The sequence below is a fragment of the Engraulis encrasicolus genome, chromosome 18 (genome assembly GCF_034702125.1).
Source record: "Engraulis encrasicolus isolate BLACKSEA-1 chromosome 18, IST_EnEncr_1.0, whole genome shotgun sequence".
NCBI classification, from domain to species: domain Eukaryota; kingdom Metazoa; phylum Chordata; class Actinopteri; order Clupeiformes; family Engraulidae; genus Engraulis; species Engraulis encrasicolus.
The window spans coordinates 38546246-38568289 of record NC_085874.1 but is presented as its reverse complement, the minus strand read 5'-3'; the positions used below and the strand labels follow the sequence as shown (position 1 = coordinate 38568289).

Here is a 22044-nt window from a genome sequence, read left to right as displayed (position 1 = left end):
CGCAGTATCAATTCTTCGGATAGACTATCTCAATTTCACACTCTCATTCATTAGCCAACTCAGACATACACAATCTAACTGTACAATCAAATTAATTACACAATTCAATCTCTAAACAATTTTAATTCCTATCTCATCTACTCACTTTTATCATCAATCTAACCAATTTGTTCTCTACTCTCCAGTCAAATTCTATAGCAATTTTCTTAAATTCTCTCCTTTAACTTACCTCCTGAATTATGTAAACCTCTTTCAACTATAAATGTCAAATTTCTTCTAATTTCTTCTAATTTTTTCTCTAAATCCTGTCAATTTTCCCACTTTTCTTTGCCAATTTTCTAATCTTCTATTTTTTCTTTCCATGTTTAATCAACCTATGCACCCCCCTTTTTTCACTTTTGTAGCCTAAGCTACAATTGTGAAAACTTCATTTGTAACTCCCAATTCTCCAGCCTTCTCACTGGAATACGGTTCATATGATTCTCTTTCAGCAGTTGGAAACAGACCCTTTGTTAGTTCCAGTGGGGAAACATTACCTTTTGTTAACTAAGATGTTAGTTGGGGTTAGATTGTGTTAGATATTTTCATAGCTTCATGCAAAAAGATGACATGCAGTAGGGCGTTTCCAACTGCATTACTTGCTTGACTTGATTCCATTGAAATGATTCCAACCCCCTTTTCCTTTGCAAACACACCCCTGTATTTCCAAAAATGTTTTCCCCTTTGTTTTCTTCGTTTTTTCCAATCAATTTTGCTTCCTTTTTGAAGTTGCCAAAGTTTCTTGCACCGTTTAGATTTTTATTTTTCCCCAATTATATCAGACCAACTATTCCCTTTGCAAGTTTTTGTTCACTCTTAGGATCTCTTAACCATTTACATGCCAAAGCAGGACTTTTCTGCCCCCTCTGTCTGCTTGCATAACTTATTAGTTCAAACCTGGTTTCACCTCCTGCTGGAGCCCCCTTCACACCTTCTGTGACTTCGTCCAGCTAATCAGGGTTTTCAATCAACATTGTGGCCATTCAATATTCAATTGCAAACACCTTTTCCCTGGGCGAAGCCTCATGCTATTAGTTAAAATATCAACTCCTCTTCACCAGTCTCTCCTCCACTTTTCCAGATAAATATCCGGTAATTCCAAATACTCCTTTGAGCAATTCAAATTGTACTTCATACATTCAATCTCACTCACTTTCATATTTGCATTCCATTTTGTAAACCACATTTCTCTCAGCCACCTATTCCACACATTCTCTCCATAGAATTTCTATGCTATTGATTGATGTCCAAATGCCATTACACTCCTCTGTAGTTCCTGATATCTTTAAACTTGGCATATCTAATACAACCATACACAGAAATATCCATCTCTCTCTGCTGACACACAAAAGTCATTCTCACTCTTTCACTCATTGCATTTTACCCACTCTCATACATACAAGCTTTTTTCTCAGACCATTATCTAACATGTTAACCTATTAGACAATAAGTACTTTGAATTTTGAGCATTGTATCCTGATTTTTTGCTACCTAATGCACTTATATGCTATCCATGAACTCTATAGTATTTTGCTTTTATCACTCCAAATGTTCTCTCACCTTAATTAATCCACCAAATGCTGCTTCGCACATTACCAATGTGTCAATAGCCTATTTGATCTTTTCTTCTTGCCAAGGAATGCTGACTCTGTTAATTACCTTTTGTCTACACTGGTGCATTGACCATAGCCTTGAAGTTCTCCCATTCTCTCAGCAGACAAAACACTTCCACCCTTTGTTCATCGCAGCCCATTATCATAATCCAATTTAAGCTAAGACCTTCCTGTCTTCTTCATTCACTCCATGCTAAATTGTTTGTTAACTTTGAGCTCTTCCAGTTCCTTCTTCCTTTGAAATGTTTATCAGCCCACTTTAAAAGTCTTAAGAACCACTTCAAACCAGTGATAACCAAGTGCCCACAGGCCCCAGCCATTCTGGGAGTTCACCCCCCATAGGCTGTCAACCATTCCTTGCCCTCTGGTCATCAATGTATTGCAAATATATGTTAAGTATTCTCAACTTCCAGTTGCCAGCACATTAACATCCATTGCTTTCTTTAATTCTTCAAGATCAGACATGTTAATGTTTTCCTTCCAGGCCGTCGGCACCTCTCCTTGCCACACTCCATTTAAATCTTAAAAGACATCTCTACCCCCTCCATGTTGGGGCAGACACAGCTCTCTGTCACCCAAACCAAGCACCCTTAATTTTCAGCGACTTCTGTTCCCATGTTTCTCCTTCTTTATTTTATTTTATTATATTTTTTCTTTTTCCTCCAAAAAAAAATATTCCATTCCATTTGCTCTTCTCAAATGAAAATTTAAAAGCTAGTTCCGGCTTCCAGCTTCCAAATAGTCATTTCAGCTTCCCTCTCTCTTCCCATTGCCATGGTAATTAACCCAAAGTGGCCAAACAGAGTACCACACATCCACAGAAATTTACCTTTTCTCCTCGTATGATGTTAAAATACCTTATCAGTTCACACTGCATGCATTTTTACCCCAATTCAAATTTCTGCATAGCCATTCTGATTTCCACACTTCCTGCTAGCCTATATGATTTCACATTCAACCCAGTTAAAACTTATTGAAAAGATGTCATATACAGCTGCAACCACCAACCAATTTACTCGCCATGTCGTCACTCTGTTAGCTTCCACTCTTTAGTTACATTGTTCTTCACTTCATTCCTTCTTCCATTATTATTCCAACAAAGTAGGCTATCTTTCTATCTTGCCATCTATATTATACACTGAAATAATTCCAGCCAACACAGTCTATATGGCCTCTCAGCCCTTTGCTTTTCATCCCTACCTGACCTGTTCCTTTTACACTAGATATCTTCATCCAAAAGAAATAATTCTTTCCATCTATTTTCACACTTTCAAAACCCTTTTAATTCTCTGTACTTTCTTCTCATCTTTAATTCAATCATTACCTACAAGCCAATCAATGTTTTCTCTTTTTTTTTTCTCCTTTCTTTCTCTTTTTCTTTTCTTCTCTCTGATATCACACCATATACAGAGCCACACAAAATCACACACACATACATTCTGTGGATCCACACACACACACACACTAACACTTCACACACATTGGCATACTCTCTCTCTCTTATCTCTCTCTCTTCCTCTATGCCCAAATTCACATACAGCAAAAATTATTAACTTCCACTATTAAAATTACACCAGAGGTTGATCCATAATTAAAATTATTTTTCATCTTCCGACGGGGAAAAAGCTAAACATCTTCACCTAGTATTTAAATTTGTCCATACAATTATTCCTCTTCTCCCTGAGTAATGCCACACACACACAGTAGGCCTATCATACACACCGAGATCTCTCGTAATGAACTGTGCCTGTCTTACATCAAAGATATTATGAAAGTCCTTCTACCAATTCAAACCTCGTTCATAAATCATAGCTCCTTGTCATATACATGATCTAGCCACCTTGTCATTCGCCACACATCCTTTGATAACATCAGTACATAAGATCATCCATCCATCACTCAGCGCTCCATTTGGCCGATTCTCACAAAAATACGACTGCCCATCATACGTCTTTGGGTTCGACCACCTATCGCATGAATCCCTTCAGAATTGAAACACTGCTTTTAAGGCCACATATTTCAGTGTGCAGTGTGCTACCCTAGTTTACGCAACTCTCCCTCCCCCAAAGAACAATATTTTGAGCATCTAAATTTGCTGATCGTCCAATTCATATCCAAAAATGTGCCTGTCCAGCCTAAGACCTTGAAATCGACCACCTACCACATACGCCGTTCATATTGTACACCGCTTCTAATAGGCCACATAAAAGTGTGCAGTGCCCGCCGTTTGTATAACTCAAACACTCCCTCATCCTCGGTAATACGCTGGATCATCCATTTTTGGTTTCTTTATGTTCCCCAACCTCATCATTTCAAACAACTGTACATTTCAGCTTAACTTCCCACTTCCTTAGCTAACATAATACAATTATTTGAAATAATTAACGTTATTGGAATCTACTCACCGGGCCCAGAATGCGGTCCGACTTTTGCCGTCGGCAGGTCTTTGATGAACTTCTTCCAGTAGGTTTCTTCCACTTCTTACTTGGCCAAGTTTTTTGAGATGTTGTCCTTCCTGGAATAGTCCATCTTCCTGTCTGCAGCTCCATCATCATCCCACTTCTGACACCATTAAATGTGGGTTTCTTTTCTATTACTGTCAGACAAGCACTTTGGGTCTGATGAGTTTTCTGCAGATTTCTTTATTCATAACTGCTCCATAGGAACAGGGCAACATCCCAGCGATAGAACATCATTCTCGCTGATCTTCCACGGTAGAAAGCGCACTCGGCTGTGTCCTCTCAGAGCATTTGTACTGTGAGCCCACACCCAGCCCCATGGCCCTTAACAGATGTTAATTAGGTCACTCACACCTCAGCTGAGCTGACACTCAATACAGATCACAATGCTGACACTGGAATGATATATAGCCTATATATAGTCACAGACATATACACATATAGTCATATACACATATTTCAATATTCCTGCATAGCCATGTACATATAATAATCTGCATATGAATCATATAAGATAAAATTTAACCACAATATCCTCCAGAATTTTGTCATTCAGCGAGGACCTAAGCGGAGAAAGAATAAACCTCAAATATGAAAATGCGCGCTCCACGCTGACTTGGGTCACGGGGAGCGATATGACGGACATTGCGAGTTTGTGCATATCTGCATTTGAAGCGGCCATGGATGCCCATTAACGAAGAACATTCTTCTGCACTTTAAACGCGCTTCTCTGCAATATGTCTAACAACGATGCAATGGGAACTCTGCCCTTTTGGATGACTGTGGGTTCTCTAATTAAAGATGTGGAGTGTAGGTGTAATCCACTGCTCTCTCTCTCCATTCAGTTAGCGAATGTCTGATGTCACACAGGACGTGAACCTTAGCCGTCATGGTAACATGCGCAGGAAAAAAACAAAAACTTTTTTTTAGTTTGAGGAACGAAATAAAACCGGTATTAATCGGTTACCATTATTTTTCAATAAGTGTTCCTGTTCCAGAGCATAAAAAATAAAAACGTTTATGGTTTCGTTTCTGTTATCTGTAAAATACTAAAAGTTCCCGGTTTTTGTTTTCGTTCCTTGAACCGTTTCAAAGCCCTGGTTTCTTCGCAAGTTTGATAAATGAGGGCCCTGGTGTCCTTACCTGCTCATGTTCTATCTCCCATGAGCTGGGGTGCTACACAAACTTGAACACACACACACACACACACACACACACACACACACAATTGTATGCAAGAAAAGACACACACGCACACACACCCACACACACTTTGCGTGCTCTCGCTGTCTTTGTCTCTCTCCCTCACTATCTTTCTCTAACACACACAAACACACACACGCACACGCACACACACAAACTAAGAATAGACACTCGCATAATACACTGGGGAAAGAGCGAGAGAGAAAGATATCAAGCGACCTCCGCAAACAGTGTTGCCAGATTGGGCGGGTGCCAGCCCAATTGGGCTACTTGGGATGAGCGTCGGCGGGCAAAAACGGGAAATATTGGCCATTTGGCGTTTTTTTAAGCCGATTTGGGCCCATAGAAGTCAATGTAATTTGTTGAATTTGGGCGGAATTTAGCGCATTTTGGCGGTTTTTGAGAGCCTTTTGGGCGGGATTTGGTCAGACACATCTGGCAACACTGTCCGCAAATCATGCAGATGCAAATCGCAGGAGCTATTTTTACAGAACACAGAGCCCAGTTTAAGCGTCTTTGGCAGAACAAGGTTAACCCTCGCCTGAACCCCATCAACCACTGCATGAGAAAAGCAAATGCATGCTAAAGAGAACCTTGGCTCAGACATGAGTGAGGCACCACTTCAACTTGGTAGACACACAGGGCGATAGACACCTTGTTGCAGACACACAGGGCCATGCAGACACCATGTTGCAGACACACAGGGCCATGCAGACACCATGTTGCAGACACACAGGGCGATAGAGACCATGTTGCAGACACACAGGGCGATAGAGACCATGTTGCAGACACACAGGGCGATAGACACCATGGCTGAATTCGAAACGGGAGGCAGTGACTCGATGACTCTCCTCCTACATAAACAGGTCACTGATCAGAGAGGCGAAGTCAGCTGATGAGGCAGCCGTTACGAACGGCACTAACGAGTGCGCCGTCTTGCGCATTTGATGTTACGGCGATTCTTGCGATTCTATGGGGGGAGTTACGTTCATCACGTTAGCGCTTAGCTTACGCATGCTATTTGAACGGTGAATGATCGTCAGACGGCGGAATCGTAAAATAGGCTATAAATAGATCTAGCGACAGCATATTTAGATACTACAATGTTGATTTATGCATTCGATTTTCAATATCTACATACATAACTGTCAGAATAAAGAGTATGATAAGGTAGTAGCTTGGGTAGTAGCCATGTTTGTTTTTCAGGTTTCCGGTTGAGAGGGAGGTGGCGCACAGCATGTTGGGTACCAAGGAAGCGAAGTCAGCATCTGATGTATCCTTGAAATATCCTCGTTACGCCCACAAATGCAGTCAACTGCCGAGAGAGGAAATAAAGCAATTTTTCGTTTCGATCCACACTTCATGACTCGATGTCCAGTTAGCTCACTGGAAGGACAGCTGCCTTCCCCGTTTCGAATCGGGCCCATGTTGCAGACACACAGGGCGATAGACACCATGTTGCAGACACACAGGGCCATGCAGACACCATGTTGCAGACACACAGGGCCATGCAGACGCCATGTTGCAGACACACAGGGCCATGCAGACGCCATGTTGCAGACACACAGGGCCATGCAGACACCATGTTGCAGACACACAGGGCCATGCAGACGCCATGTTGCAGACACACAGGGCCATGCAGACGCCATGTTGCAGACACACAGGGCCATGCAGACGCCATGTTGCAGACACACAGGGCCATGCAGACACCATGTTGCAGACACACAGGGCCATGCAGACACCATGTTGCAGACACACAGGGCGATAGAGACCATGTTGCAGACACATAGGGCCATGCAGACACCATGTTGCAGACACACAGGGCGATAGACGCCATGTTGCAGACACACAGGGCCATGCAGACACCATGTTGCAGACACACAGGGCGATAGACGCCATGTTGCAGACACACAGGGCGATGGAGACCATGTTGTGACTTCTCTTGGCAGACACACAGGGCCATGCAGACACCATGTTGCAGACACACAGGGCCATGCAGACACCATGTTGCAGACACACAGGGCGATAGACGCCATGTTGCAGACACACAGGGCCATGCAGACACCATGTTGCAGACACACAGGGCGATAGAGACCATGTTGCAGACACATAGGGCCATGCAGACACCATGTTGCAGACACACAGGGCGATAGACGCCATGTTGCAGACACACAGGGCCATGCAGACACCATGTTGCAGACACACAGGGCTATGCAGACACCATGTTGCAGACACACAGGGCGATAGAGACCATGTTGCAGACACACAGGGCGATAGAGACCATGTTGCAGACACACAGGACCATGCAGACACCATGTTGCAGACACACAGGGCGATAGACGCCATGTTGCAGACACACAGGGCCATGCAGACACCATGTTGCAGACACACAGGGCCATGCAGACGCCATGTTGCAGACACACAGGGCGATAGACGCCATGTTGTAACTTCTCTTGGCAGACACACAGGGCCATGCAGACGCCATGTTGTAGCTGAGCCAATCACACTCCTATTTCAAGGTGTTTGAGGCAGGGTTGCCAGATGATACTGATGATTTCCAGCCCAAAACATGCTCAAAACACGCCTGGAAGCACTAAATCCCGCCCAATTTGGACTAAATTCTATTGATTTCTATGGCCAGAAATTAGAAAACCCCACCCAAGTTGCGGGGCCCTTGGCCAAGAGAGACTTGGACTTGGAGGCCCATGCCCTCCCTCATTCTCTTCAAAGTATTGGGGAAGAGTCCCCTCAAGAGACATTTCAATAGCATTGTCATTACATTTTTCAGTCATGGGATTTAGGGAGCTGCTGTCAAATGTCCTATCAAACAGATTCCTTGGCAGTGGTCTGTACTCTCTGAGTGCATTTCTAGTTAATAATACAACGGGACTGCAGAGACACCTAATGACAATGAAGGTGCCCATTTCCTTATACAGCCAGTGAAATCAAATAATCCAAATAATACACATATGTTCTTGTCTTGATTTCCGCACTCTTGATACTATTCCTATTGGGGACAGATGTCATTACTCAAATCGGCAAGATATGGATTTTTTTTACAGGTTTGTTCATCTGTCAAGCTACCGGTAGCCTATCTATCTCATCATGCAGCATCTATCAATCCAATGTTCCAAAGAACTGAGACAAAAAATCCAATACCATCAAATAGAAAAACAAGGATATGTGTGTACCGCGTGTGGGTGTTATTTCACAGTTTTCTAAAAGACAGAGCAGTGATTGCCTCTCCTTATCACTGTCCCACGGCAACCAGGATTAAGAGCGGCAGCGAGCATAACTCAGAAGATGACAATTATTGTCATCCAGAGACAGTTTTTTTTTTTTTTTCAAATTTCAGATTTTGCAATGAGCAATGTAGCCTTCTGGGGAAATCAAAACTATTTTTTTTACTTTCATTGAGTTCACAGCTTAAATCTACTCTTGGTTTTATTTTCAATCTTGAAATGTTCTTAGAATACTCTGGAAAAACAACCTCTGTCAGAAGCAGCTTGTGCCCTATCATGTTTCTCAGTGGAGAGCATACTGACATGCTGCCTTTAGTGTGTGGTTCCTAGGCTGCACTGTGGCACAGAGGAAAGAGCTTCAGGAGGTCATAAAGGCTGCAAAGAACATTGTTGACTGCCCTCTTCCCTCTGGAGGGCCTTACCTTTAAATTGTTCTGCCAGTAATTACAAGCAATAGCGCTAGTTTAACTGTAGAGAGGATGGTTTTTGAATGCTCTGAGAGTCATTCCGTGATTGATGAAGGGGTGTCTCAATTCGCAGGGGTTGCGTTTCAAGCCCTACCCCTTACAGCTCCGTTTGAACGGATGTGGGGCAAGGGGAAGGTGTAGGGGTAGGGCAAGAATTTAGAAATGGGATTCTGCATTAGTGTGTCATTCCCAGGTTGCACTGTGGCACAGACGAGAGAGCTTCAGGGGGTCATAAAGGCTGTAGAGAACATTGCTGGCTGCTCTCTTCCCTCTATGGAGAGTCCTACCAGCACCCGTTGCCTAAAAAAATAGGCAGGTCCCTAACCCTAAAAAACGCCAAGTCCATTCTAAGAGACTCATCACACCCAGGATACAACCTGTTTCAACAACTGCCATCTGGCAGTAGATGGGTCAGTGTCATTTCAGAAGTAGTACGCGTCAGAGTGCCGCAACGACAGCCAGTGCCACTATTGTATGGGTTTTTGTTTTGTTTCCTTGTTTTAATCGACTATCTACGAAGCACATCCATTGCAGCATAGCAACCACCAATTACCAATTAATTAATGAGCATTAGATGTTTTGCACCACCTGACGTCTGTGCTAAAAAAAGTATTTCACCGTGATACAAGTCCATGAAAACCAGGACAAATAAACTGCAGCTTGTACCCAGTGGCCGTTACTGCACTAAGTCATGCAACAAAAGCATACTGTAGTTTTATTCCTACAAGTACTTTCTTAACTTTTTTAAATTTTTATTTGTATTATTTATTGCTTCAATAACGAATGCTCAGTTCAGCTGTACTTGTTACAATGACAAATAAAAAAATATTCTTAATTATTTCTGAAACATGTATAGGATAGATAGATCAGAGAGACAGGCAGACAGACAGACAGGCAGACAGTTTTATACCTACAATTACTTTTTCAATTGGTTATTCTAATAAGGGATGCTCAATTTTGCTGTACTTCTTTCAATGACAAATAAAAAGTTAATCAAAAAAAGTCAATAAAAATAATTGTTTGGAAAACATGTACAGTATAGATAGATCAGAGAGAAAGACAGACAGGATGGCAGGCAGACAGACGGATGGATAGGGGGGGCACGTTCAGTGTAATAAAGTAATCAGAAGCTGCGAGCTGTAGTTTTGACTCGTGTCCGCCCATCAAAACATGTAGGGGCCTACAGGATAGATAGATCAGACAGACAGATGGATAGGGGGGCATGTTTCGTTGTAATAAAGTAATCAGAAGCTGCGAGCTGTAGTTTTGACTCGTGTCCGCCCATTAGACCATCATCCCATCTGGCTGCTCGCCCACCTGCCCACCTCCTCATTCCGGGTGCCATCTCGTTTCCACAGCGAGAGTAATTGCGATGGATGCGCTGTGATTAATGACGAGGGCGACGTTTTGCCGCCGGCAACATTATGCAGAAGCCTCCTCGCTTCCACTCACACATCAGGTCACACACACACACACACACACACACACACCTCTTGCCACCTCGCTCGTTCGCTCCATTTGCCCATTACCTGACACACACACACCCCACCTCTTCTCTCCTGCCCTCATCCACTTCACTCACCCATCAGCTCCAGCACCCATAATGCCGTGAGAGCCCCTGATAAACGGCTGCCGTGGTAACATCTGTATTATCATCAATTGTTGGCACACAACCGTCAGCACCACGATGCACATTTACCTGGAAAAATAGATAGATAGATAGATAGATAGATAGATAGATAGATAGATAGATAGATAGATAGATATTTGTGAACACTACTTCCTCTGACTGCAACACATTATTATACAATGCATTTACATGAGCATGGAAGTGGAGCTCCAGTATGTATTGTGAAATTCTGGAGTGGTTCCACTGTCAGAAATACAGCAGGGCTATATGATGTGATTATCTTGCTTGTGCTGCTTGGTTTGAATGATGTGTCTATTCCACTTTTCTTGCATGTGTGTGGGTAAATTGCTGCAAACAGATGTTTTCATACATCTGGCGCTGCCTTAAGGGAACTAAAAACACAGCAACCTTCAGCTCATTCTGAAGATTATCTATACTGTCATAGAGGACTGTTGTTATTGTTTTCCTCTTTCCATCAGCTGAGTTTATAATAGTCTATAAAAGCTCCATTAAAGGATAACTCCAGACAATTTCAACATGCAGTTGTAATGCTCACACTACCCTTGACTTGTCAGTGCCTGTTGATGCTGCATTTTTTTTTTGGCTCAGCCCTTTCTGAGATCTGAGCTATTCTAATGGGGGCAGATTTTGTTTACATTTAAACAATTCTGAACATAGTCCTACTCCAAATATTTTCTGTTTGCTAATTGTCTGCTGATGTTGCATAACCTTTTGGATGTTTTTGGGAATTAATCGAGATGGTTTTTTTTTAATGTAAACAAACACCTACCCCCATTACAATGACCAACATCTCGGAAAAGGCTGAAGAAAAGAAAAACAAAACTCAGGTACTGACAAGTCCAGGGTAGTGTAAGATTGCAACTGCATGCTGAAATTGGCTGGAGTTATCCTTTAACTATTGTGGTTGAGCTGATGTCATCTTCCTTGGTCTTCCAGCAAATGAGTTGAATTTTGGTTGTAAGGGTTTTATTAATAGGCTATGACACTGTAATAAAAGACTATACACATACTGTGTACACATTTGCAGTAATACTTCAGATAAGAAGAAGAAAAATGTACTGTATTCGATTTTACCCTCAGTGTTGAATTAACTGGGTAGGAAGGGAAAAGGTGAGGCTTGGTTCGCTGGTCAGACAGAGATCTGAACTCAGAATGCAATGATGTCTATGACTGAACTATTGCTCATGTAGTCTGTAAAACCTGCCCCATTTGCTCAAAACACCTGGGTCTCCCTGCACACACCACACCATACCCACTCCTGAACCCACAACTTCACATAAACGTGTATTGTCAGTAGATACACTAATATCAAGTGAGCCAAGCCAGGCTATTACTACTTCTTTTGAGGTATTACAGGGGTGGTTTACTACTACTATAGTACTACTATACTATACTACTATATCAGGAAGCTCTTGCTGTCATCCTTCAGATCAGAACGAAGGCACAAGAGTGGGAGCAGTGGTGGAAATTTAGTCTTTACCCCAACCAGTCCCTGTGGCAGGTAGATTTTAAAATCTACCAGTCACTCGCCATTTTTACCAGTGAACTTATGCAAACTTGCCACCTTTCCCTTCTCTCCCTCCCTGCCCCCGTCTCCCACTCGGTGGAAATTGCGGCAAGGTAAGAATTAATCTCAACAGTTTCTTCTGAAGCTAAAATGCTAAAATTTGACTGATGGCCTGAAGTAGTCGTCATAATTAACTCAGCTGTGTCGTTAGATCAATTCATGTGCTTGGAATAGTGTCTTTAACACCACTGTCAGCTAAATGTCTTGATATCAGACATGAAATAGTCTACAAAATTCCTTGATATTTCGCCGTCTCACAGAACGCTGTTTGTGCTACGAGCCGGAGGTAACTAGAGTGGCTAACTAGCGCCTTCCACACAATTTCAGGGCTTTGCTATTTTTAGCGAACGTTCATGGAGACCTAAATGGTCGCCAGACTTGGCTTTATAACGAGGTATGTCCCCTTATAATATCCTGCGGTAATCACGGAAATTGTTCTGTTCTGTCCAATAGTTGAGGATGCCCATTCGTCGTGAGTTAGTCAATCGAATCCGGAGAGCTCTGCCACTGGTGGTATTTCAGGGTAGTGCTACCCCCCATCCCCTCGCTATTCGCCCACACCCCCGTTCATGATGACAGCATACCGGTGCAGTCGTGTTCATCCAGTATGATGCCCCATCAATCGAAGTTAAAAGGGCACACACAATTTTAGGATTACGTTGCTCGTGGCTTGCATTTTCTCAAAACACACACTGTCAATAATAAATGCCGTTTAACTCAGCCTTCAGCGAGAATGTTTTTCATGATACAGTAGGTGTCAAGTGAATTCCGGACGGTAGAGTCATTGTTCATTTACTAATGACTCAAACATAGGCTGTCTAGGGGCAGTAATTAATTACTGTAAAAGGTTAATCCTACATGGTATCCCTTTAAAGGAACAGACCACCCTTTTTTGATTTTCACATATTTGCAGTATTTCCCAACATTATTCATGAATGTGCATATCATTTTCGTCTCAGTGTTTTCAGTACTTAGATTTATTGGATCAGAATTATTAGCATAGCTTAGCATAATCACTGGAAGTAACTGGTATCTTTAGCATCAAGCCACAAGTGGTCACTGGACGGAATTAAATTGCCGTTTTACACTCGGGTGAATTTTACATTAATTTTAAAATGGTTTATAAGTACATTTGATTGTGTTTTATTTTGTACCATAGACTTGCATTGCTATGCCTAATGTGGCTATACTGTTAAACGGGGCAATGCAAACACATAGACGAAAATTATATGCACATTCATAAATAATGCTTGGAAATACTGCAAATATGTGAAAATCAAAAAAGGGTGGTCTGTTCCTTTAATGACCATGGGACTAAGTTTTTTCGTTTAATGAAATTAATTCCATTTTTTCGTTTAATGTAATGTATTCCATCATCAAGTTTGCTGATGACACTGTAGTGGTGGGACTGATCAATAATAACGATGAACAGGCATACATAAATTAAGTTTCTAGCATCTCACAATGGTGCCAGCACAACAACTTGGCACTAAACGTAAGCAAGACTTAAAGTGGTAGTTCGCTATTTTAGACATTAAGCCCTGTTTGTGTGACTTCTGGGGTGAAGTAGAGATGTTCTCATCACAATTTTGACATTTGGTGCTGAACGGAGCATTTGGGTATCCAAGACTGCAGCCCCCCCACCTTTACATTGACTCCAATAGAGCACTCAAGCAATCGATTATAAAATGGCATTAAACTTTTGTTTGAGAAGACATGGAACTCACCGTGTGGTCAGTGGAAGACAGCGATAAATTGACTCGAAAATTGCAGCGAAATATGCCTTCTAACTGTTGTTTAGCATTTGGCGGACCTATTTTTCCCCAGACGCCGTTGAATAGCAGTAGACATCCAGCCAGTAGGTAGCGATAGTGTGTTGTTTAAGTAGACATCAAGGAGCGAGGTAGAACAGCTATCTTTGAGCGGGACTGGCTACAAAAACTACAGCTTGCATACAAACCATAGATAGTAACGTAAACAAACGCACCCCCATTTCCGGTCGCGCGGAGTAATCAGCCTGATCTCCAAAAAATCTGTGCTCCTGGACACGGATGTTAAGGACACGAAATCCGTGTCCAGGAGCACGGATTTTGCCAAAATTCCGTGCTCCTGGACACGGAATTGTTTTCCGTGCTCCTGGACACGGAATTGTTTTCCGTGATGGGCACACGGAAGTGCTTTCTATAGGCTATTACCACAGCACTGTGTTAACTCTATCATTTGAAAATACATATCAAATGCTAATCCTAAACAAAATAATGCTATAGCAATTTAAGTTGTGCCCTGACCAAAACATTCCCTAACCTTAACCTTATGTCATTAAAGACATATTTTTGAGAAATACCTTTTCCAGTTGGTTGCTAGGCTATCAAACTCATATAATGAATGAAAGAAAACTAACTGTGAAAGAAACAATCCCTAGCTGTGCCCAGACCAAAACAATCCCTAACCCCAACCTGTAAGAAATGTTTTTTTAGACAAAATATTTGAAATTAGAAAAATCCTGAGAAAAATCCTGAAAAAGACTGTGGAAATAGCCTATAGAAAGCACTTCAAGCAATTCCGTGTCCAGGAGCACGGAAAACAATTCCGTGTCCAGGAGCACGGAATTTTGGCAAAATCCGTGCTCCTGGACACGGATTTTGTGTCCTTACCATCCGTGTCCAGGAGCACGGATTTTTTGGAGATCATGTTGGAGTAATACTAGTCAAACCAATACAATCAATGAAGACGGACAATAATGAATATATCTTCTCTGGAAGCGTATTTCGCGGTGATTTTCGAGCCAACGTATCGCTGCCCACCTCTGACCACTCGGTGAGTTTCATGTCTCTGCAAACGAAAGTTTAATGCCATTTTATGATCGATTGCTTGAGTGCTTCATTGGAGTCAATCTAAAGGTGGGGGGGCTGCAGTCTTGAATACCCAAATGCTCCGTTCAGCACCAAATGTCAAAATTGTGATGAGAACATCTCTACTTCACCCCAGAAGTCACAGAAACAGGGCTTAATGTCTAAAATAGCGAACTACCACTTTAAGGAAATGGTGGTGGACTTTCGGAAAAAGAGGGGAAACTACACTCCACTTTCCATCTGTAAACAACCTGTTGAGAGGGTAGAGTGCTTTAAATACCTTGGTGTTCAAATGACTTAACATGGACAAACAACACACACAATATCATTAAGAAATCCATGCAGAGACTGTACTTTCTGCGCCTGTTGAAAAAGTTCAAAGTTTCCACACCCATCCTAAAGGCCTTTTACTCCTCAGCAGTGGAGAGCATCTTAACAGGGTCCATCATCACCTGGTACGGAAACGCCACAGTGCGTGAACAGAAAGAACTACAAAGGATAGTGCGCTCTGCTGAGCGCTGTATTCGTCAACCTCTGCCTGCCGTGAAAGACATATACACAAAGAGAGTGCTATCTAGGGCCCATAACATTCTCAAAGACCAGTCACACCCAGGATATGGACTATTTAAAAAACTGAGATCTGGAAGACGACTGTACTGTCACAGAGCTAGAACAGAGAGACTGAGAAAGAGCTTTTTTCCTCATGCCATTTGCTTACTGAATTCCTCCTAATTACTTTGATTGAACACACACACACACACACACACACACACACACACACCTTTTATTTTTATTTTATTTCTTCTTCACCCTTCTTCTGCACACTTGTTTTGCACCGGCCATGCATTTCATTACAAGTGACACGAAAGTGTCTCTATGTACATGACAAATAAATATCCTTGTATCCTTGTAATTAAATGTATGATCACTACAGTTAAATGCTTTTGAAGACCTGTGATATTACATATCAAACACATAATAATGCAGTAAATGCAATTGATACTATACCTATAAATTCATATTTTATGCTGTACAGCTGTTCTCTACATAATGCAAATGTGTCATACTGTAAATTTTATGATTTATATTTTGTATAATTTGCAACTCAATGTGTCTCGTGTCTTTATTTCAGGATGAGAGATCTAGGAGTGGAGGATGCTATTTGTATCATGAAGTGTCATGTGGAAGTGAAGGGAGAAGACAGCGAATTCCCATTATCTGATGTGTTCAAGAAGATAGATAAGACTGGTCATGCAAGGTGCGTTCTGTGCCACAAAGAAATCAATTATGGAAGCAAAGGGACCCATGCTTTGTTGGCACATTGTAAAACAGACATCCACAAAAAGAAAGTGTGTGACCTGTTAGGAACTCACAGTATAGCCAGCCTTCTCTCCAGTGAAGCGGGACCATCTACATCAGCTCCAAAACAGGGACCAGAGAACATCAGACAGTGGTGCCAGGCAAAGCTTCCAACTCCCATTGTGAATCGTATTGCAAATTCAGAGGTAGGGATAGACCTTTCAGCTCAGCACAAGCAGCGCCACCAGCATAACAGCCTCAACCTTTTCCGCGTGTTGGTACACAATTTAAAATGTATTGTTTGTTGTTGTAGGCCATGGTTCTTGAAGTGTTAGCAGAGCGCTCTCTTCCCTTTTCTAATGCACCAGTGATAGTGGAGCTTGCTCAAACCCTTGCTAAGGACAGAGAGGCTTTGCAGGGAATGAAGCTTTCTAGGACCGCAACAGCCTACAAGATGGTCCATGGACTTAGGAGGACCTACTCTGAAAGGACTTTATCCTACTTAAGGAGTAGACATTTTTCTTTGAACATAGACGAGAGTACAACAAACAACAACAAAAAGGTAAAATTATTCACTAGACTTGAGTATCATAACATGTTAAAGGGGTATGCTACTATTTTGGGGCTTAATACAGTAAAAATCGTTGGCTGGGGTTTGTAAAGGTGGTGAAGTGTCTTATTTTTCATGTTAAGCGTTGTCTTGCTTTAAGACAAGTGAAAAGAGGGAGTATGTTGCTAAGCTAGTGAAAGTCAATGCATCCCCTTTAACCTTAAACAATATGACAGGCTATAAAATAACCATTTTCCTTTAAAATGTATGATTTAAAGGTGTTGTCCATACTTGTAAGCTACTACCATGATGACTTGAAGAAAGTTCTTGTTGAGCATCTGAGAACTTTGGAGGTATTAAAAACTACTGCAGCCAGCTTGGAGAGAGAGCTCTGTCATTTCTTCGAGCAGAACAACATACCATGGCAAAACCTGGTAAGTATTTTGAAGGATTCCTGTGCCATCATGAGAGGCAGCAAGACTGTAGCCTTGCGACGCCATCCTCTGTACTCCACCCAAAGATTTTGGCTCCGCACATCATCTGGCAAAAGCCTCGAGCTCGGTTCTCTCAGTGTTTCGCCAATCAGCAAACAGTTGAGAGTGGTGACGTAGAACTCACCTGCGAGCTCCGTTACTGATTGGTTAAGGTAACTTTATTCACACTTTCGTTTTGTTATTTGTTTGCTTTTGCGACGCTATAAGGTAACATGCATGCTAATAAAGCACATTATGGGTTTTAATTTGAGTTTGGAACTTCAATTAATTTAAATGATAGAGTAAGATCAGATCATCTCCCATCGTCCACGGAGACGGATTCCTCATGGCTTTTGCCAGACTGATTGACGGAGTCAACAGTCGGCTATTCGCCCAGGCTAGCAAGACTGGCCTGGAGACAATAAAATATTAAATAACTGTTCTAGCCGTACATTGGGAATATGCACCTACGGTGAACTGTGTTGTATTGTGTGTAATGTCCTTGTGTCTTATGTATGTATGTATTGACACCTTAATTTCCCTCAAGATCACTAACTGATACTTAACTCTACTCTACTATATTACAGTTGCTGAAGCCATTTATGGAGAAGCTAAAGACAGCGTTCACAACCACTGCTGCATACACGTATATGCAGAAGAAGCTTCCCTTGGATAGCCCGACCCTGAAGGCCCTGTCTGCTCTCGACCCACTTTTGAGAGGCCATTCGAAAGGACCCATCCAGCTGAAGAGGCTAAGTGGAATGCTGAGCCACCTCCTTCCCACAGGCTGTGATGTCCACCAAGAAATACTGAAGTACAGTGTTGACCTGGCGTTACCTGCCTTCAAGGAGGGAGATTGCTGGAGTTCCTGGAGTGTTGGGATCATGTTTCAGAGGGAGAAATACCAGGCCCTCACAGCACTGGTGAAGAGTGGTCTGTCAATTTCCCATGGCCCCAGGGTGGAGTCAGCCTTCAGCCTGATGAACGAGGTCATCGACAGCAAGAGTGGTAACATGAACGTGGAGACATGCAATGCCATTCAGACGGTCAAGTATAACCTCATGGCTAGAGAGAAATCGGTTGTGGACATTTAAAAGGGAGAGCGTGCGCTATGGCGAGATGGACCGCGTTCTCTTTAAGAACATCCGGTCAGCCGGAACAACAGACAAGAGGAAAAGGCAGCAACGTTTGGCTGAACGTGAGGTGTCACAGAGCACTGGTTGTAGACAAGGAAAAGCAGGCCAGGCTGAGGCACGCTGCAAAACACAGGAAGAGGGCGTGTGAGGTCCTCGTGCAGGCCAAAAAAAAAAAAAAAAAGAACTGTGAGTTGTGGATGGCATGTTTATCCAGGAAGCTTATGTGGCTGGGCCTTGATGTGGTTTCTGATGTTTCAGATGGTTATGATGTTGAAATGTAAATAGTCCTTCTGTTGATCCTGTAGGTAATCCTGCATTCAATGGGCGTGAGGAATATTCTTCCTCACGCTGGGGCACCATTAAATGTAGGTAGCCTACTCTTGCAATTAATGGGTGAGGAACTAAGGGGCAACATTAAATGTAGGGTCAATTACAGTTATGCAATCGAAATTACATTATTGGGTGTGGATAACTTCCTCGCACGGCTTGCACCATTAAATGTAAGGGAAGTACAGTAATGTAATTATAATTACATTAATAAGTATAAAATTCTTATACAGTTCCAAATATGTAATGTGTTATTACTATATGTGAGGAATAAGAGTATAAGAAATTATGCATGAAGAGTGTGTTAAACTCTTCGCGCTGGGTATCAATAATGTGTAGGTGTGTACTTATGGAATCGTCAATTGTGTAATTAATGATTGCATAAAACACGTTTCATGACCGTCTCATAAAATCATGACCATTATTGAGTAATAATCTGAAGGTTTTGTGTGAATTCTTTTCTGGTTGACTTCGTAGAAATTGTTCAAATAAGACAAACACGGTTCACCACAATGCACATTTATTGTAAAAGCATCATCCGGTCATAACACTGATACAGCCAATGTGACTTGCAGGGCATAAGAACTTAAGTAAAAAATCGCCTGGACATTCAGGCTATTTATAGCTGGTTGAGGTGAAAGGTTTCACCTGTCAAAGTAACTAGTGGGTTGACAAACTTACCATGCACCGCTGAAATTTACCTGTCAATAGGTGCGATCGAGATACCGCAACGGCTACATCCGCATTTAGACAGCAATGCATTCTGGCTCAGAAAGTTGCATGACAGTTAGATTTCGTTGAGTTGAGTTGAATAGTTTATTTGTCACATACAAAGCCATAACCAAGGTTACAGCTTGTAGTGAAATGACGGTTCTGGTACAACTCCACACCGTGCAGAGATCGTAAGACTTAAAATGTGAACATAAATACACTCATTAAATAAATAAGCAGTATAGAAAATGTCCATAGATGTCAGATTGTCCATAGATGTGTCGATCGAGGCGAGAGTTGGACGCGTCGCTTTACAAAGCAGACAGCTGTGCGGTGTCCGAGGCTCCTGGGTGGATACGGTGCTAGATGAGACGGAGACTACATCGCGGGTGGCAAAACTGCATGCTCTCACCCCACGCTATACTGCCGTGCAATACTAGAACGCAGTAACTCAAAATGGTCGAATTTTTTTTATATCGGAAATCTGTTCTAAACTACCTCATCTGTCTTGTGTCCAAAAATGGCACCGTCCCGTTTTGGAGAAAACTCATTTTGAAAGTGCAAAAATGACCCAAAAAAGGTTAAACAAAAACGCAGGAAGTCGGCGAGTTACTGCTGCACGTTCCAATGGGACTGGTTTGGGAGTAGACAGTAATACAAGCTAAGAACGCAGTAACTCCTGCAGTAACTCCATTTTGTGGCAGTAATACCAGCCAAGAACGCAGTAACTCTGTTTTTTGTGGCAAAAAGACACATAAATGTTGTTTTTTTGGGGGTTTTTTTGTGTGCATTAAATTTCTATCCTAAACAAGCATTACCAGGAAGTGTCACCACCAATTTACCGACAACACAGTTGTCGCGCCATATGGAAAACGTTTTCAGAGTTACTGCGTTCTAAGATTGTAGGGCAGTATAGGCAGCACTGTGATGGTGCCAGGGCTGGACTGGGATCTGAAAAGGGCCCAGGCACTTTTTGACGCCTGAGGGCCCGACACCGATGCCTATCGGTATTTATGACATCGTATATAATATAGCCTACATTAAAAAGCTCACACGAAAAAATGCTTCATCACTACTCACAATAACCTTCTTAGGGAGATGGTCGCAGTATACCCTCATGTTCCCTTCATCCTGCATGTGAAGTTCTGAGTATGTTTGAGGGTAGGAGATAGAGAGGTGGACAACTAACTCTATTTTCCTGATTATTCTCCTGGCCAGTGAATCTCAATGTATACAAGTATTCATACCATTTTCCTTAAGCTATAACTGAAACAGGTCCCACAGACACAAACACCTTGTTAAGCAAAGCAATATTTCACACACACACGCACGCACGCACACACCTGCAATATGGACACCATATACAATAATAATAAAATGTAAATGTTTCAGCTTCAAATTGCTTCAGTCCACAGATACTGTCAGTGAGCTTACTAAATGGCAACCCCCCCCCCTTTCCCAACGCACACCAAAACGTTTCTAGTTGTTGTCTAGGCATAAACTGTATGCAGCTTGACACTGATCAAAAGAGCCCAAGATTGTCATTATGTCAGTGGGGGTTTTCTTCCTTACACTCGTCATTTTTTTCACCACCACAAAACCAAGTGACCGCTTATTGCTTAAGCCGGGCATACACTGTGCGATATTTTCACTCGTGGGTCTTAAGCTTCTGCTCACACTGCACGATGGAATTTCACTGTTTAAAAGTTCACAGCTCACGACTCACGTCCTCACACTACACGAGCGGACAGTCGGATGCGAGCAAAATGCTTCCACTGTACGGCGCGACAGGCATGTTTCCCCAATCTGCCGAGGAGGGAACATGCGCACCTGAGGTGGAGATGAGGTCGCGCTCAACAGCGAATTGCACGGCCCTGTTAATTTGTGCATGTGAAGTGTCAAATCGGGACGTAGCGCTGCTTTTACTGTGCGATTTACGCACGAGCCACGACCAGAATTTCAAACCGTTTTGATTTTCTTGCGACCCTGCGATTGCTCGATCGTGAGGCGAAATCGCTTGTCGTTACCCCATGTACACTGCACGATGTGAGACTCGCGATTGACCTGCGATTGAGCAAGAAATCGGCCCGACTCTCAGAAAGTCGTGCGAGTGTCAAATCGGGCCAAAAGTCGCACAGTGTAAGCCCAGCTTTAGGGCCAAAACATACCAAGGCGGAACGGAACGGTCGCAGGACGGACGCGGTCTTTCTGCTTAGTTTTGGCCGGCGTGCTTTTCTCTGCCTTGCACACTGAAAGCGTCGGCGTGCGCGGCCAGTCCTATTCAAAACCCTAGCCACAGCCAAAGCTAGCATGCTGCTTTGCCATTCATTTGAATGAGACACCGCCGGTCGCCGGCGTGAAAAATACGCTCGAGTTCTATTTTCCAAATGCAGCGCGGCGCGGAGCCGGCTCCCGCGCCGCTGACGCTCGACTACCGCCGGCTGGTGTGTAAGGA

General features: G+C 42.7%; 1 protein-coding gene across 1 annotated transcript in view; it reads left to right on the top strand.

Annotated features, from left to right (window-relative positions):
- Positions 1-18509, top strand: part of LOC134468230 (uncharacterized) — a 30867-nt gene extending 12358 nt beyond the window's left edge. The window contains exons 2-5 of the mRNA XM_063222173.1: positions 16226-16598; positions 16706-16954; positions 17221-17424; positions 18003-18509. Coding sequence (XP_063078243.1) covers positions 16226-16598; positions 16706-16954; positions 17221-17424; positions 18003-18509 — 1333 coding nt within the window. The remainder of the gene's footprint in view (positions 1-16225; positions 16599-16705; positions 16955-17220; positions 17425-18002) is intronic.
- Positions 18510-22044: the final 3535 nt, after the last annotated feature.